The sequence below is a fragment of the Urocitellus parryii genome, chromosome 6 (assembly GCF_045843805.1).
Source record: "Urocitellus parryii isolate mUroPar1 chromosome 6, mUroPar1.hap1, whole genome shotgun sequence".
Classification (NCBI taxonomy): Eukaryota; Metazoa; Chordata; class Mammalia; order Rodentia; family Sciuridae; genus Urocitellus; species Urocitellus parryii.
The window spans coordinates 23,334,430-23,352,056 of NC_135536.1; the positions used below are offsets into that span (position 1 = coordinate 23,334,430).

At 33.9% G+C, this 17,627-nt stretch overlaps 1 protein-coding gene across 1 annotated transcript in view; it reads left to right on the top strand.

Moving 5' to 3' along the window:
* Cep128 (centrosomal protein 128) overlaps positions 1-17,627 on the top strand; it is a 373,328-nt gene that overhangs the window by 307,827 nt on the left and 47,874 nt on the right. Inside the window, exon 20 of the mRNA XM_077799967.1 lies at positions 10,373-10,396. Coding sequence (XP_077656093.1) covers positions 10,373-10,396 — 24 coding nt within the window. The remainder of the gene's footprint in view (positions 1-10,372; positions 10,397-17,627) is intronic.

Here is a 17,627-nt window from a genome sequence, read left to right on the forward strand (position 1 = left end):
TTGGACTTCCCCCACCTCTCAATTTCTGGGTGATTTTCCAGAATATAAAGAAATGCTGCAGAGGATTTCCTCAGTCTGGAATCTTAAAAACTTGCCAATATTATGTTTAAATCTACTAACAAATACTTATTAAGCACTTGTTACCTCCTGTCGAGATTGTGGGAAATCAACCCCAAAAGGTGATGATCTGTGCATCCAAAGAAAAGGAAAAAAAAAATTGCCTATGAACTACTAGTGATTGATATTAATCACCACAGAGCGATTCTTTGAGCCATGCACAGTGCTAAGGCTTTTTTGGCCTGACAGTGGTGGGGCTAGCACTTGTATTCCAAGTTTTCCACACCACTGTACTAATATAACTCAAGAGCTATGATGATCAGAATTTCTGCACCATTCCCCAGCCCATGATTTGTTTAGGTTCTTAGCTTTTTCTTTCAATTTTTTTTTTAATCTGAATGAATCATTGTCAGATATATTAAGAATTTAGTGTAGTAAAACAGTGACAATCTACCCCTTTGAAATAAAAGACTTAAGAAACTATGCAATTTATAGAGTACATTAAATGAGTCAGGAGATAACAGGGAGTTAATATTAGTGAAGCTTCTTTCTGCCTTTAACTTAAAACTACTATAAACCATTAGACTCCAAGTTCACATATATGACAACTAGGACCGTGTCAGATATATACTTGGCTACTAGCATGTGAGGAAGGTTTTAATTTCTTGTGCAAGACTATGAACAATCCAGTAACCTCGAACACTGCTAGGAAGGAGAAGGGATCATTTTTCTTTTTCCATTCTGCACCTTTTCTTTTTGCTTATTCATCATGTTTTAAACAAACAGACTGAAGAGAGTTGTTATTAAAGCCCTCCTCAGGCTTCTTCAATTTCAGTTTTAAACCAAGTTCAAAATATTCTGGCAAAAATTAAAGGCAACATTAGAAGGTTTTCATAAATTTTAAATTGTGTAAAAAGTGATAAAACTAAAATGAGTTGAAGAAATGACTTAAAAACATTTCCGTTTATATCTTAGTCTCTTTATCATAATTGGTCATTAATTTGGTTTTTTAAAAATGAACACTAAAGGGCCCTTTTTTCAGAGTTCCTTGTAATATGTACTATTCTAGATTTTATTTGTTAGAATTTTAGTGTTTACTTTTATGTGTGAATTTTTATTAGCATGCTGGTAAATAACATGTAATATCTGCTAATATTTCTGCATTTGCTCATATAAAGTGAAATAGAAAATGTTACTTACAAGAGACCATGCATTTATGGTTTTCTGATTATGGTTGAAGTTCCTGCAAATGAGTTGGAAGAAAGAGAACATATATAGGCTTATTGGCCAATATAAATCTCTGTAGTCCTTATCCAAAAGAATTGGAGGGCCAGCACAATGCAGTTGTCATCTTGCTGCACAATATGAGAGCTAATTAAGTATAGATTTTTTTTGCTTTTCTTTATCTTTCTTCTGCTATTTCCCAGTGGTATTGACTACATGTGACTCAGCTGGTCTGAGGTAAGGAAGAGTCACAACACCCTTATGAAAGGAATGTTCCCAGTAGCCTAGTCCAGGGACCCTGCCTGAATCCCAGCCTGCAGGATCCACCTTCCACCTACATAAGAGATAGACAAAAAGTAAAAAAAGGGAAAAGGAACTTTACGCATGTTGATCAAATTGGGAGAAGCAAGTAGATTGCTTCTCTGCTTTCCCACACAAGCAGTTATAATTTTTAGAAACTAAAGTTAGGTGACATACATATGTAGGTTTAGTTGGCCTGAAAGGGGGGAAAAATGGGACAAAAGACAGGAAATGTAGCTATGTAGCTTTAGTTGGCCTTTGCTAGAGGAGCCTGGGCAGGAGGCATCAGCCATCTACCTCCCAGCTTCCTTGGTGCCATCAGGGTGGAAGGTTGAAGCTCTTTAGCTTTTATTTTCAGCAGGGTGAGGTTTTTTCCCAATTGAGAGGAGAGGATTCCAAATTCAGTCTGTTTTCCGCATGTGGCAAAAATATAATCCCCTTTGGCTGTCTCTCCTTGTGGAGATGTCCTGCATTTTCCATATCTCTGGCGATACACACACACACACACACACACACACACACATGCACACACATATATAATCCATTTTTATGTAGTGAAATAAATATAAAAGGATATACAAACAACTTTTTATTAAAACATTAATTTTTATTGTGTTTTGCATACCTATTATAAACAAGGTTCTAGAATGCTATTCTTGCATATATAATTTTAAGAAAGCTATCCTAGAACAGTTTTCTAGTGCATCACTGAACCTGAACCATGCAAAAACACAAAATAACCTTGATGGTAATAAAAAAGCATTTATTGTCTGTTTGCCCATAAAACTGCTCTGTCAGCATATGGTATTTCCATTAGCTCCATTTTTTTTTTTTTAGAACTATTGAAGGGATCTGGAACTGGATTACAGTCCAAACTGCCCATTTATTTAATCATGATGTCAACTTCAGCATTAATATTTTTGAGTCTGTTTCTCTGAGTTTAGATGAATGAAATGAATAATATCCTTCTATTGGGATTTTGTGAGTATTAAAAATAGGAATGTTTAAAATAACCAATAAAATTTTTGACTCTTACTCTTTAAATAAATAGTGTTGATATTATGATGCTGGTAACTTAGAGATGTTTTCATCAATACCCACAATGCATACACTAGTGTCCCTTCTGTCCTTTAAATCCCTGAGTTGGGACTTTTGCATTGCTACTCCTCTCTCTGTGATATTTTTCCCTAGCTCTTTCAATGGCTTGCTCATTTCTGTCCTTGAGATTTCAACTCTAATGTTGCTCTTCATGGGGACTTAACCTTAAACTCAATCTGTTGAGAGTAAACCTCCACCCTCACCCATAGTCATTCACTGTGTATCTGCTTTATATATTTCTTTGTCAACTCCTTTGAAATGTAAGCTCCATAAAAACAATAAGATCTTTATCTTCCTTGTGAACCCAATATGTTACTCAGTGCCTCCTTCAATAAATGTGAATGAACAGATGAATTAAGTGCATAAGTGATTGGAAGGGAGGGAGGGTTAGAGAAAGAAAGGAAGCAAAGAAGGAAGTAGGGAAAGACATCAGAAGAAAAGGAATAAGATTGATAAAGGGAATAAAGGACAAAAAGAGGACAACTTAAATGGTCTGCAGAATGGTTATTTTTGGGGCATATGTTTTTATGCACATGCAACTTGAGGTTTGTTTTAAAGTTGGGTGAAATTTGTGTGGTTCCTGATCCCTTTTTTGGTCCTGGTTAGTTGTGTTTCATTTCATCCTCTCTTTCCAGAAACCTACAGCATTTCCCACAATGTGACCTCTCTGAGTAAGGAGAAAAGGAATTCTTATAAGATACCAACACCTTGGAATAGGAGCTAACATACTGCCTATAAAGGGCAGATGCTATACTAGTTCAGTTTTACTTTCCTATGTTCTCTTTCAGCAACTTACCTCTGTATTAGAGCATGAAAACAGCCACAGACAATACTTAAGCAAATGTCCAGGCTGTGTTCCAATAAAGCTTTACTTATGGACACTGAAATTTGGATTTCATATAATTTTCACATCATGAAATACTATTCTTACCTTGATTTTTTTTTAAACCAAATGAAAATATAAAGATCGTTTTAGCTCATGGTCCTATAAAAACAGGTGGCTGGCCGGATTTGGCTCACTTTGCTAACTCCTAAACTAGTTTAATGGTAATCTATTTTTAAAACGTTTGCCTTTTAAAAGAGGAACTGGCATGAGAGAGTCCAAGAATAAATTTCTGAGTTCTTCTACAAAGAATAAATTTCTTTTGGTAGAATTTAGAATAATTTGGCAGGTGGAAGGAAAGTATAATTCTAAGTAATCAGACCCTCTTGAACTCCTACACTGACACTACACCCAGTGTTCCATTGTCTGCAGGTAGAGTGGTGAGGGTTAAGTAGTTTTCATTAATGGCTTAAACTGGCCAGGTACAACTCTTAACAAGCTGCCATCTCATTTAATCCTTCATTGCCTAGACTGGAATTTAGGATTAGTTCTTCCAGGATGATTTTGTAAAAGCAAGACAATTTAGGACACTTTGAACTAAATCACCACTCTTTATTTATAATCCTAAAGAATAAGATGTTCTAAATTTCAAATAATGATTTCTCTAAGACTGATTTTTAAGTTGGGTAAGGAATTATTTGGGGAACCATTTTAAAATTACTACATCATTTTCTCTAAATGCGAGATTTAAAATTTAGTTTGAAATGGTTATAGTTTTATTAGTTTTATTTTTATAGTTATTACTATTTTGAGTGCTTCCAGTTACTTTAGGATGATAAAGCTTTCCAACTCTTTCATAACTCACATCTCTCTTAAACAGCCGAAGCTACTGTTTAAACTTCTACCTTGGGAAGACGGTAGTCAGACCACAGTGAAAAATCAGAGTGAAGCTCAATTTGAAGAAAAAGCAGTTAAGTATTTCATAGGTAGAAATATTTAGGATTTTGGAACTGAATAGTCAAAACATATCGACTTTATTTTAGGACTTACAGGATAAGCCAGACTTCAGGTGTGTATCCTCGAAGAACATCTAAACAGGGAGATATGGAGTTGGTTTTCCCTCAGTATTCTTAGATAGGGAAGAAAAAAAAAACGGGGGGGGGGTTCCATTGATGATCTGAGGGCAGGTAATCTGAAGTTAATTTTCAATCCTTTCCATTCTCAACTGGGCATGTACTTGGAAGTGGAAATGAATCATATAGTTTTAATGTAAGTCAAACTGAATGTAGAAGCAAAAAGCAACCTAACTGGGATCAGCCAAGTCAACTACTTTAAAACTTGCTGCTTAGGACTTGATTATCCTTATCAGTAGCTCTTCTGGTGTAGAACACTGTAGGTAACTGTGTATTGAATAACACAGGAAGAATATGGGAGTGAAAAATATTTATTAAATGTCTCTGCCTGTAAGTTAAGATGTGGCTTGTTGGAAATGTTCAAAGGTAAGCAATAATTTCCCAAGGTGGCCTGTTTACTTGTACCATTTAATGACTCAATGACCAGTTTTGTAATTCAGCATTCAGGGAACAGGAACTTGGGCCAAAAGAGTATTTGGTGATATTCTTCACCAGGAAGCTCAGGAGGGCAGGTAATCTGAAGTTAAATTTAATTTTAGAGGAACAAGGAAGATGTTAGCTTGAGGGAGTCTGATTAGACCAGCTTTGTTTGGTGACAGGAAGATACACATCCCTTTGTATACCTTAAAATGAAAACATGCTCTATAGTTTGTCACAAGTTCTGCATGACAGAAGTCTGCTCATAAATTATGCCATAATCACCATTGCAATATGATTTGCATTGGAACTCAGAACATATTTCACTGATATATGACTAACCTCACAACTGGAGACATATACTTTATTTTTTACAATGTAAATCCTTGAAAAAAAAAAAAACAATTGGTTTCTAGTTGCTGGAGTTCTTCCCCTACTACTCAACTCTGTTCACACATGTCTTTTGGGGAATAGTCAATCTCAGAAATTACATTGGCTGTCATTTGCATTGCCCCTAACCACCATCAGAGTCTTTATTTTATCTGCAAATAAGTTTTAGTTGTTCTCCTGCCCAGATGTCACTCACTGAACAAATGCCTTTGTTACCTGCTACAAACAGTTTCACTGTGGAATTGGGTAGTCACAGGAGAAAAGTAATTCTGTGTCATTTTTCCTTCATTTTGTTGGGAGTCACATTCTGCAGTCACACACCTACATACCATGTCACGTTGTGCTATAGAAGGAGGAATCTTGAAATGATTCCTCATTTCAAAAGAAAAAAATTTTCATTGCTTTGTTTACAAAGACTTCAAGCAAAACCCTTTCCTCTCCTTTCAGGCTGTATTTTCCACTGAAATCTGACAGGACCAACCAACAGAACGTATTTCCATACCTTTTTCCTTATCTTGCACTTTCACCCCACAAACCCATGCATGTATCCCACTTCTGAATTTCCCTTAAAAGTAGATACAAAATGGTACTCTCCTTTAGTTAAGAACATTGCCCTGAGCATTTCCTGAACAGTGTCAAACTGTGGTATGATGGTCAGCAGTGGTCTCATAATAAACCCAACACAAAGCAAAATGCCAACCCAAGAACATAGCAGAAAAACTGCCCTCACTTCTCCTTGTGGCAATACCTGAGAGAATATATTGGAATATAGGAATACCTGAGAGAATGTATTGGAAACGTGGATAAGACACTTTGTTTCTGTTTTTGGTTCTCAAGGATTAGCCACACCCAGAATGAAAAGCAGGTAATAAGGAGTATTATTGGATGCTCTGTATAGGTGAAGACATGACACATCCCTTCAAACTGGCTAAATCAAAATGTTGGGAGTTTAATTGATGACTTTTTAGACTAAATCTTGACGACTTGTTCCCTCCTTCAATATTTCTGTTTCATTTTGGACACTGAACTAGATTATTTGAAAAAAGCACATAAGCAGCTAGTAAACTGAGTTAGCAAAAATTGACTACAGCTCTTTCTATGGCTAAATTGAACATTGGATGGTTGGAAAATCAGTATAAGCTGTTCTAAAACCTTCCTTCTTAAAGCTTTCCTAAGCCTAGAGTAACTTTTTTGACTTTTAATTGGGAGTGTGTAATTTGTTGTAGAGATCATTGATGCATTTGGCATAATCTCAATCAACTTATGCTCAATTTTAAAGCTTTTTTGATATTGCTACATTGAGATTGCGATTTTTATCTTTTAAATTTATTTTAAATCACTATATGGAATGCTTATTCTTTTGGTGATGGTCAATAAAAGCCTTATCCTGTCCTTTCTTTTTACTATCTTGGAGTTTGGGAAATTATTTCTCCTTATTTTTAATTATTAAAAAAATGACAAAATGCTAAATGTAATGGATTGCTATGAGGAAATGCCTAGAAGGAAAAATGTACCTACTGTTTGCATTGCATTCTACATATTTTATGTAGGAAGCCGCAGGTAAAGGTGTGAGTATTGACTCAGCAGAGTTGACGATGACAGAAAGAGCACCATGTGGTGGTCTTTGGATGGTTCTGAATACATTTTTTTCCTCCACAGACAGGCTTTGTGCTTTCAGGACAGTATGGGAGGAAATCCTCATTGTGGGTTTTGTTCTTAAAAATTTTTTAAGTCCATCACAACCCTTCATTCCCAGAGAAGTTTCCAAACTTGTTGAATACTCTTAGAGCTCCTAACTTGGAAAAGATAGAGATTCTTGTTATATTTTTATACCACTGTTGTGCTTTTTCATATGCTAATAATATGTTGAAAGCATTCCTGGAATTGCTGCATTATTGTGATAAAGTTAAGTCACTAGACCTATTCAACTCTACTTACCAGAGACAGAAGAATTCTGATTGTTCAGACTTATAAGCTTCTAATTCATCTCTTAGATGTGATGCCTGAATCAGTATGCCTAATTGATTGGTTTAGCTAAATCAGTAAAACTTTTAATGACCATGTATTCAATTATCAATGATCCCTTTCATGCTCATTTCTTAACTTTACCTACTCATATTAGCTCATCTCCAGTGATGCCAGTGAATTGCCTTGGTTCATTCCTAAGTTCTAAAGCACATCCTGTTGTGACCAAGTAGCAAATGAACATTTATAGTTCAAGGCATGTTACTAACCTAATCATAAAAAGTTAAAAATACTTTTTAATAGTACAAATGCTATTATCTTCTCCCAAAATTTAATTCTCCCTACTTGACCTGTCAAGCCCAGAATAAATTAAAATATGATGCCTAGCAGCATTATTTTCATCAGAACGTATAGTATTCACCTATTGATAAGAATAGCTATTAGCACTCTACATTTAGCTCAGTGATTATGCAGTACCTACTTGTACAATCGTTTAGAGTCAAAATTAAAATCATTCATTGTCTTTGTAGATCTCTCTCAAACTTTAGCTTTCTTAAAATTAAAGAACAGTGTAGATTCATAATAACTAATCTTATTTGCCAAAAAAAGATGCCAGCTAAGCTATTTACTTTTTTTCAAAACGATTTCTTAAAATTTTAAATCACACTATAAGTTTAAAAAGATTAGGCATAGTTTCTTTTTACTTTAGCCTATAGTTAAGACTTTAAAACTCTTCAATTTAGACAAAAGCTACTAATTGTCAGCAATGGCTGATAGCTTATTAGCTGTTGCTGATTAACAAATTGAATTATTGAAATTTAGGTTAATGAACTAAATTTTCTGTGTTCCCAATTTCCTCATTTTGTTTAACATTTTAGTTTTTTTATTGACCACTATCTTGGGACCACTTTGGAAGAAAACAGATAATGAATAAACAGGCAAAAGTATATTGCAACCAAAATATACTGTTTATTGACTTTTATATTTTAATAAAATGGTGTTGTTTTGACCATTTGGATCCAGGGTCTTTATAAGTACATATTTCTTTTAAAGTCATATAACAAATACTTAAGTGAATGAAAACAGTTGATATAAATTATAATGATACCTGTTTATCTTTGGCAAATACTAAGATGAGAATTATACTGTTTAATTCAGTTCTCTTTTGACATGATGTGAAGTCACCTATTTCATATGAGATCTATGTGTGCTTTTAAAATGTGCTAATCCTAAATAGCATCAACCCACAAACCCATACTATGGAGAAAACTTAAGACCCAAAAAGGGCCAGTAAATATTTTGAGTCCTCCAAGATGGTTCATATTCTGCCCAAAGGCTGTTTCCATCTCTATAAAATATCTAATGAGGTTCTATTCATTCTGCAAAGGATGATAAAGCATTGCAGAATGGTTTTGTCCCAGATGTGCTGTGAATAAGAAGCCTGAAAGCTGATCAAAGTCCACTAGAGGCATCATATTTGTTATAAAGCAGTCAATATGAATCGTACACAAGTTACTAGTGAAGTAGTAGTTATTTTATGAAAGTTATGAGGCAAGGATGGAATCTTCCCAAGTATGCCAACAAAATGCAATTGAACAGATACTATTGCATAAAAGAAGTCTGCTTTGGGCTGATTTTGCATAATATAAGCGTTTAACATATGCCCATACAGCCAGTTGTTTACCAGATAGAAATGTTCCATTCAGTTTTGCAGTTGGTTGCTGAAGGCCTGAGGCAGGAGCCCTCCATACTTGGTGAGGCTGAGAGAAGGCAGGTGCAGGACTAGTTCATTGTGCTCCTAAGCCTTGAGTCCATGTGGGTCTCTGCAAGTTCTCAAGAGGCCTGAGCTGTTATTCTCTCTACCATATTCTCCCTTTTACTTCTTAGGATTAATGATTAATTAATTTGATTCAACAACAAATCCAGATTCCACAGATTTCTTCAAATTGCTCATCACTTATGTCAGACAAAAAAGAAAGACAAATGGACTAAGCATGGTAGCAGTCATTAGAATCCCTGTGGCACTGGAGACTGAGGCAGGAGGATCGTGAGTTCAGAGGCAGCCTCATCAACTTAGTGAGGCCTTAAGCAACTCATCAGACCTGACTCTAAATAAAAACTTTAAAAGGGCTGGAAATGTGGCTCCAAGGTTAAGCGCTCCTGGGTTCAACCTCCAGTCCCCCCAAAAAGGAAAAGAAAGACCTATGGCCTTAATCCTCCTAGAAAAGATAACTTCCATTTTCTTGAATTTTCAAACTGCTTTTTCTCAAATTCAGAATTTTTTTAATTTGATAAATACTTCCTGTTTATCATTTTCAGCTCTGGAAAGACATGATAATACAACACTTTTTGCTTTCTTAGTGTGGTCAGTGGCCCCTTTAAAAACCAGTATTTTCATAAACCTTCTAAGATGGTGTAGATAATAAAAGATTCAGGATTGGCCAAATGTGAATATCTTCCTCATCTATTTTTCTCCTTTGTTTTCAATAATGATTTTCTTATTAAATTTAATTGATAAAGTTATTCTTTTAGTTTTCCATTTCTGTGAAATCATTTTTCCCTACCTAATGGAAGTCGGTATATATGCCAACTTCCTTTTTCTATATTCCTGCTATTACATAGTTGTGATTCATATATTCCAATATACTAATATAAACCTATCTTTGTGTAGGTATTTTTAACAATGCAAAAGTGTTAAGAGCTGTTCATTTCAGTAACTGCAGATAGATTTATGATATTTACTATTAAATTAAACTCTGTAGTCCTCACACGAGATGAAATGAGAAAAGTCATGGTGATTCTTCTGTGACTGTTGTATCTATTCCTTCTAAGTTGGACAGTTATTTTTTTATATTTTTAAAATTATTGCTAATGGAGGGTAAATAGAAAACCTTCAAACTAAGTCAACTTGTAATGATTTTTAATAGCTTTGGGTTTATAATTATATGTTATGCTTTATTTGCAGGAGCGTGTTAATACATTAGAAACGGTAAGTTGGGGGCATTTTCTTTCTTCTTGTATCAGAATTACTGCTGTCCCCCAATGTGGATTTCAAAGAAAACCAAAGGAAGCAGTTCCTGAAAACATTTCTAAAACTACATCTAAGATTCAAAGGGAAAATGAGCTAAACTGTATCTAAAAGGTATGTAAAAATAGATGTTTTTAAATGGAAACAAAAATGTGGGCACATTTAAGTGCTCACTGCTCACTCAGGACTGATATGCCAAGAAGTACTAATTTATCGAAAATGTAATAGGTTTAAATGTAATCAATATCTTGTGTGTTTGCTTTTGTATTTCACAATCACTACAAAGATTGGTTGATGAGAAACAGATCAGGATGCTATTTATACTTTGAAGTTCAGGTTTTAAACATTTTTTTTTCATTATTTTCACCCGATCATTCTTTTTCTGAATAGTCTTGTATATAAGAATCTAGTATTGGAAATTATTTTTTTAGTGCATAGGTGTAAAGACTGCATGCTTGCACTATTTATTGGAAAATTATTATTGTTATTGTCACCATCATCGTTATTATTGTTTTGGTACTGGGGATTGAATTCAGGGGCACTAGAACACTGAGCCACATCCCCAGCCCTATTTTGTACTTTATTTAGAGACAGGGTCTCACTGAGTTGTTTGGCGCCTCACTGTGGCTGAGGCTGTCTTTGAACTCTCAATTCTCTTGTCTCAGCCTCCCAAGCCGCTGGGATTATAAGCATCCACCACTGTGCCTGGTTTAGAGAGTTATTTTTAACTTAAAAAAAGAGAAATCCATTTATTGTTTATCAGTGAAGTAATAAAGTATGGAATTTCTATTCAATATACCATAGTTGTTATAATAGGTGAAATGTGATATTAAGTGAAAACTAATTCAAAATACAGAATCATATGTACTTTAATAATAACAACCTACAGGCATATTTTAAAATAAGAACTAAAGAGAGTAAACTAAGTTCATAGCAGTGATTTGTTAGAAAGAATTATAGGTTGTGATTTGATTGCTTTCTGGTTTTCATGTTTTATAATGTATGACAGTTTTACTTTCTGTAAGCATTTTTACAAGAATAACCATGTGTATTAGAAGAACAGTAAAAATAAATGATGGATCTACCTTGTGAAATATTATATAGCTGTGAAAAGTAATATTTTCCAAAATGTAAAGATAACCATGCTGTAATGTGGGAGAAAGCCAGGAGGACATGTAAAAAAGCGTGATGCAAGTACTGAATATGCATATTTGTGCATTAAACTCTTTTTAAGAAAGTACATAAAATATTGATTGTCTTGGGAGTAGTAGTAGAGGTTTTTTACATATTTTTAATGAGTAAAAAATGTTTAAAGTAAAAAATTCTTTAAACAATAAGGCTAATAAATATTTATTATGTAAATATGAGGAATGAAAAGATGCTAATAGGGAACATTTTAGTAAAACGTGTAAGCAAGTGAGTTTGATTGATACTTTCTAGACTAGTAAGTAAATAACTTCTCCCTTAGATTTATCTGGGCCATTTGGAAAGTACACTCACCTTCTCAGTTTCAATATGATGACTTTGTAGGTGAATAAAATGGCTGGTGTTCCTTCACATATATTTTACTTACTCTTAGGATGGCTTGCCAACAGAATTTAGCTTGTGACTTAAATGTTCTTTTGGAAAACCATGAAAAAAAATCAAAAATTTTGAGTTTGAGGACCTGAATTGAGGGTACAAAAAATCCTTTTGTATACATTCAGAAAATTATATTTTTCTCTGTAAAAATGGCTTAAAATTATTTTATCATGTGAGAATTAAAAGAGAAAATATATGTGAAAATATTTAGGACCAAAGAAATGTTAGGTTACTATTATTATGTCATTGGTCACTGCTTGTTATTTAACCAGTGTGATATCTGAAACTAAAAATTATATCAACAACAAAAAGCATATAATTTTTATTTATATTTGTCAGTCTTTTTTTAGTTATCTAATCTCTTCACTAACCAAATATTATGCATAGAATCTTTAATGCCTTATTCTAAGAGTTCCCTTAGGAGCAAAGGTAAAAATTTAAAGTCATCATGAGAAAAATAAAATTGATTAAATGAACTAGGTTTTTTACAGTAGTCATTTTCTCAAGATAGTTTTAATTTGAAATAATTATCCTAAGTAAAACCATAAAATTAGAATGCTCAGTAATAATGTTAATGCTCAAATATTATGAAGTCCTTTGGCTTCATATGGCATTATGAGAAGCAGAATTTAATTCACTTGGTAGGCAATTCAAATGGTAAAGATATTTTATAGTTTATAAAATCAACTATGCTGAAAGTGATCTCAAGACCATTTATTGTTCTCTTACAACTCAGTGCATAAACCACAGTGAAGCATTGGCAGTCCACATTTGGTATGTACTAAGGCCACACACCGTGTTTCATCTAGAGTCTACATGATGGTGATACAAGTCAGTCAAAGCTTGAAATTTCTTCATTCCCTAGGAGTGTTTACAATAGATTGATTGTAAAGGTTCTGATAGCTATAATAACTGCAAATAGGATGTTCTTTTCATCATAATGAGAAACTCAATCTGACTTGCCACCAGTTATCTCTTTGCATAGATCACAATTGTGTCCATTTTTCTCCTTCAGTAGCAGCTAAGCTATTTGGATTAGAAATTACTTCTTATTTGCAAATAAATCCTCAAGCTCTGTCAAAAAAAAAAACCTGAGATAAGTGGACATTCAATAAACATTTGTAGAATGAAGAAATGTTGAACTCAGCATACTTAACAACATGGGTGTAAATAGCATCAGTCCCATCAGAGTGGGGGAAAAAAATTCCCCAGAAGTACATCAATTTATTCTTTATCATCTGTCTTTTGGTTAGTATTATACACTATTTGGAGTTTCACAGGAACTCTAATCACTTTTACGAGAGTCTAATATGAACTTTTCTAGGAAGGAACTACCTGCAGCCAATATATAGCAGGTAGATCCCCCTGGTAAGGCTAAGATAATTACCTGGGGGAAAATCCTGATTGAGAGTCTCAACTCATGGACAGTGGATGGGACTGGGCAGTGGATATTTACTGGGCAGTATATAAAATTGTGTGTTGACACCAGGAGGAGAAAAAATAGACTTGTGATCTGTGCCTTCGTGGAATTTTCACTCAGAAACACAAGAGAAGTCACTTACTTAAAAATAAGTTAGTCATATGAGATAGAAATGCTCTATATAAAGCTAACGAATGAAACAGATAATACATGTTGTAGGAGCTATTGTAAAAAAATAGAAAGGAATTTGAGGCATTGTGATCCAAGTTCATAATGAAATTCATAGGTTCTTTAGTGTGGGGATATGATGAGTTTAGGTTTATCCCTGAAATACAAAGAAACAGATTGGTGTCAGGTAGAAAGAACCAGAGAGGGAATGTGTGCAAAGTTGGGAATGTATGCAAAGTTTAAAGGCAGTAATGAACCAAAGGGCTTGTTAGAATAATATTTTTAAAACAGGTAAAATAATTATTCTTGTATAATTATAAAATGAACTGATAAGTATATATATTTAAGTTACTGAGAAATGTAATGAATAGAATTTTACAACTGACTTTAAGGGACATTCAAAAGACTACACTTATATAGACACTGAAGTGCTGAACTGAATGTAAATAGAAGTAAGGTTTTTTTTCTTTGATGGTGGAAAAGGGAAATCAATTGAAAATCACCAAACAAGATTTATTGTCTATGAACAAAAATCATTTGCATTTCCATCAGTTATCTACATGTCAGAGTTATAAATAACTGAAAGCCAGGTACAGAGATCTCATAGAATCAGAAAACCCAGAAGGATGTACTACCCAAAAATGAATTTTCTATTGAAGATATCCGGTAAGTTTCCGTGTTATTTCAAAGCCTTACCAATTTCCCCCTCTTATGGATTCATAGGACAGTTTGTGAGAGCAATAAGTGGTATTCTGGAGTTTTGAAATACAAACCAAGGAGTTTAGACTTTATTTTATGGAAAGGAAATAGATTTCTCTGGAGGATTGGTTTCTTTTGTTCAGAACTGGCTCCTGAAACACTGCTGGGAAGGATTCTGGCTACCTTTCGGAAAGAGGGCTGTGGTCACTTTACATTCTCTGTCATCTGCATTGCAACATTGGGGGGTGAAATGTGGTAGCACAGCCACTGAGCCAGTAGAGAGCCATTGATGGTTTTAGTTCAGGGGCTGTGGTATGACAAATGTGCTGCAAAGAGACATAAATGTAATAGCAGTATGCAGGACCGAGCCGAGGGGTGCGAGACTCCACAAGTGCGCATCGGGAAAGAGCGGCTTGGAGGAAATCCTACTTTAGACATGTGCTTGGAAAATTAGGGGTAGAGGCACTCTGGTGCCAGAAAGAAAGGGCCCAGGAGATGTCATTATTTAGTGGAAGGAACTTGTAAATGGGAGGTCCAGAGAGAAAAGGAAACACAGACACTCTAGTATGAAGTGAAAGTGGATGCAAGCAATTGAAGTTGAAGTTATAAATACAGTTTTTCTTATCTCCTCTCAAATCTCACTTTATTTTCATTTCCATTAAGATGGGAATTTATTTTCTATTTTTTTTGTGTGTGTTAAGTTAGGCATGATAGTAACCCCAAAATAGAGAAACTCAAAAATAATAGGGGGTAAGTAAGATATAAATGATTTCTCTCATGATCAACCCAAACATAAATGATCCATGGCAAGTATCACATACAATGTCACTATCATATCAGAGAACCAGGCCGTTTTTGTTCTCAATATTTGTTTCCTCCTCATGAGTCAATGCCTGCCACCTCTGGCGTTTATATTTGCAATATTAACTAAAGAAAAGAAAGAAACAGAGCACATGCAATTTCCCCTTAGTGGAAGCCAGATGTTACATATGGACTTCTGTTCTTATCCCTGGGCCATGATTTTGTGACATACTCATATCCAGCTCTAAGATTCAAAAAGATAACCAAATGAGGCCCTGGGATTGTGGCTCAGCAGTAGAGCGCTCACCTTGCATGTGCAGGACCCTGGGTTTGATCCTCAGCACCACATAGGGATAGTTGGGTGAAATAAATATATAGTGTCCAACTACCAAAAATATAATGATAATAACCAAATGAAACCTCAGCATTTTGAAATTTCAAAGTGTACATCTAAACAACCCGCAATTCAAGAAATTAATAAATTATACTGGAAATTATAAAATATGTAGAACCAAATGATAAAAATGTGTGTGTGTATCTCAATACTTATATTAGAAGAGAGGGGATAAAAATTTAAGAGGATAATAAACCTAAAGAAAGCAAAAGAAAGGAAAAAAATAGAGAAAAGACTAGAAATTAATGTAATAGGTAACAAACATGCCAAAGAGCTAACAAAGTAAACCTGATTGAGCAACAAACTTGATTCAATCAGCCAGCTGTCAAAAAAAAAAAAAAAGAAAGATCATTATCCATTAGAAATGAAAAAGAAGATATAACTCATACTAGAGAGTTGAACCACATAGGAGAGTATTGTGAGTAATTTTACAAATTGGAAAATTAGTAGAAATAACCAAATTCTTACAAAGCCATCAGTTTTCCAGGACTAAGAAGCAGCATGAATTGTGCCATGAGTAAATTTTTTAAAAATAATGTTTAATCAACAATTTTTAATCATTCAGAATTTTCTTCAAAAAGAGCCACCAAACCTAAATAATTTTATGAATTAGTTTTACCAAGTTTTTGAGGAGCAGGTAATTTCAGAGCTAAAAAAAATTGTTCAGAGACTAAAAAAAAAAGAAGCTTGCCCAACTCACATTATGAGTTGGCATGAACTTCATTGCAAAACGTAGTCATGGAAGGTATAAATAAAGGAAATTATTCTCTTCTCAGTCATTAACATGTATGCAAGAATATTATACACAAAATATTAGAAAGACAGACTATATTATTGTTTTTTATTTAGTATTTATATATATAAAAAGTTCATCGTGAACAAATTGAGTTCATTCCCAGAATTCATGTTGGTTTAATATTAGAAAATTAGTGAATGAAATTCAACATACTGACAGATTAAGGAGATGTAAAATTTGATAATGTCATCTCAACAGGTGAATGAGTGTTATTTATCATTATCATCAACAATGTTTCAGCAAACTAAATATAAAAGGAAACTTCCAAAATCTGATAAAGGAAACAAACTATGGCAAAACTATAACCTTAGCATTGAAATTTTGAAAGATCCCCTTTAAGACCAAGAACAAACAAAGGTTACACCATTGCACAACCTATTACACATTGTGATCCTAGCTGGGGCAGCAAAATTATCATTATTTTAAAATGCTATTATTATTTATGCTAAAAGCCCAATAAATGGATAGTTAAGTTATGAAAATACAGACTTTAGCAAGTTTCTTTGATAGAAACCGATATGTGAAAAGCAATTTTACTTCTAACTCCAACAATGATCACTGAGAAAATGTAATCAAAGGTATACTAATACAAATGTAACAAAAAATACAAAGTACATAGGAAAATAATCTACCCCCCACCATACAAATCCTTCATAGAGAAAATGCTCTGGAATGCTAGAATAGCCCAGAAATTTCTGAAGAAGAAGGTAGGGGGAGTTCTGGAGTTTCTCTTCTTTTTTGTAATATATATCAAAACTTATCAAATGAAATTCTTTGAAAATACATAATAGTGTAGAATCAGCACCAGTCTATTTAAAGGTCAATGTATCTAAATAGAGAATTCAGAAACAGAAATACATCTGTATGGAAACTAAACATCTGACACAACTGATGTCACATATCAGGGTACTAAGGATAGACTTTTCAGTAGACAGTGTAATAAATTTACTTGAATCCCTGACTCAAATGAGATGCAAAATCGCATGGACAGCTAAAGAGGAATGGCAATACTATGAAATGTTTAGAACAAAAAAATAGTTGAAAATTTTCACTATAGTGTAACTTAGGAGGATTTAGAGGAACAAAAAAAAAGTCAAAAAGATTGAAAATATAGATCATATACATGAAATGACTGATGTAACTACATTAAAATTAAGAACGTATGTAAATTAAGCCAAATGCAGCATAAAAAAAGAGGGAGAGAAAAGCCACACTTAGAATTCATTTGTAGCAGAGATAGTAGACTTCCAATATGTATCCAAATCCTGTTTTGTTGAAAGCAATCAGAAAAAGCTAAATAACCTCAATTTTAAAAGAAAAAAAAAAAGGTAAA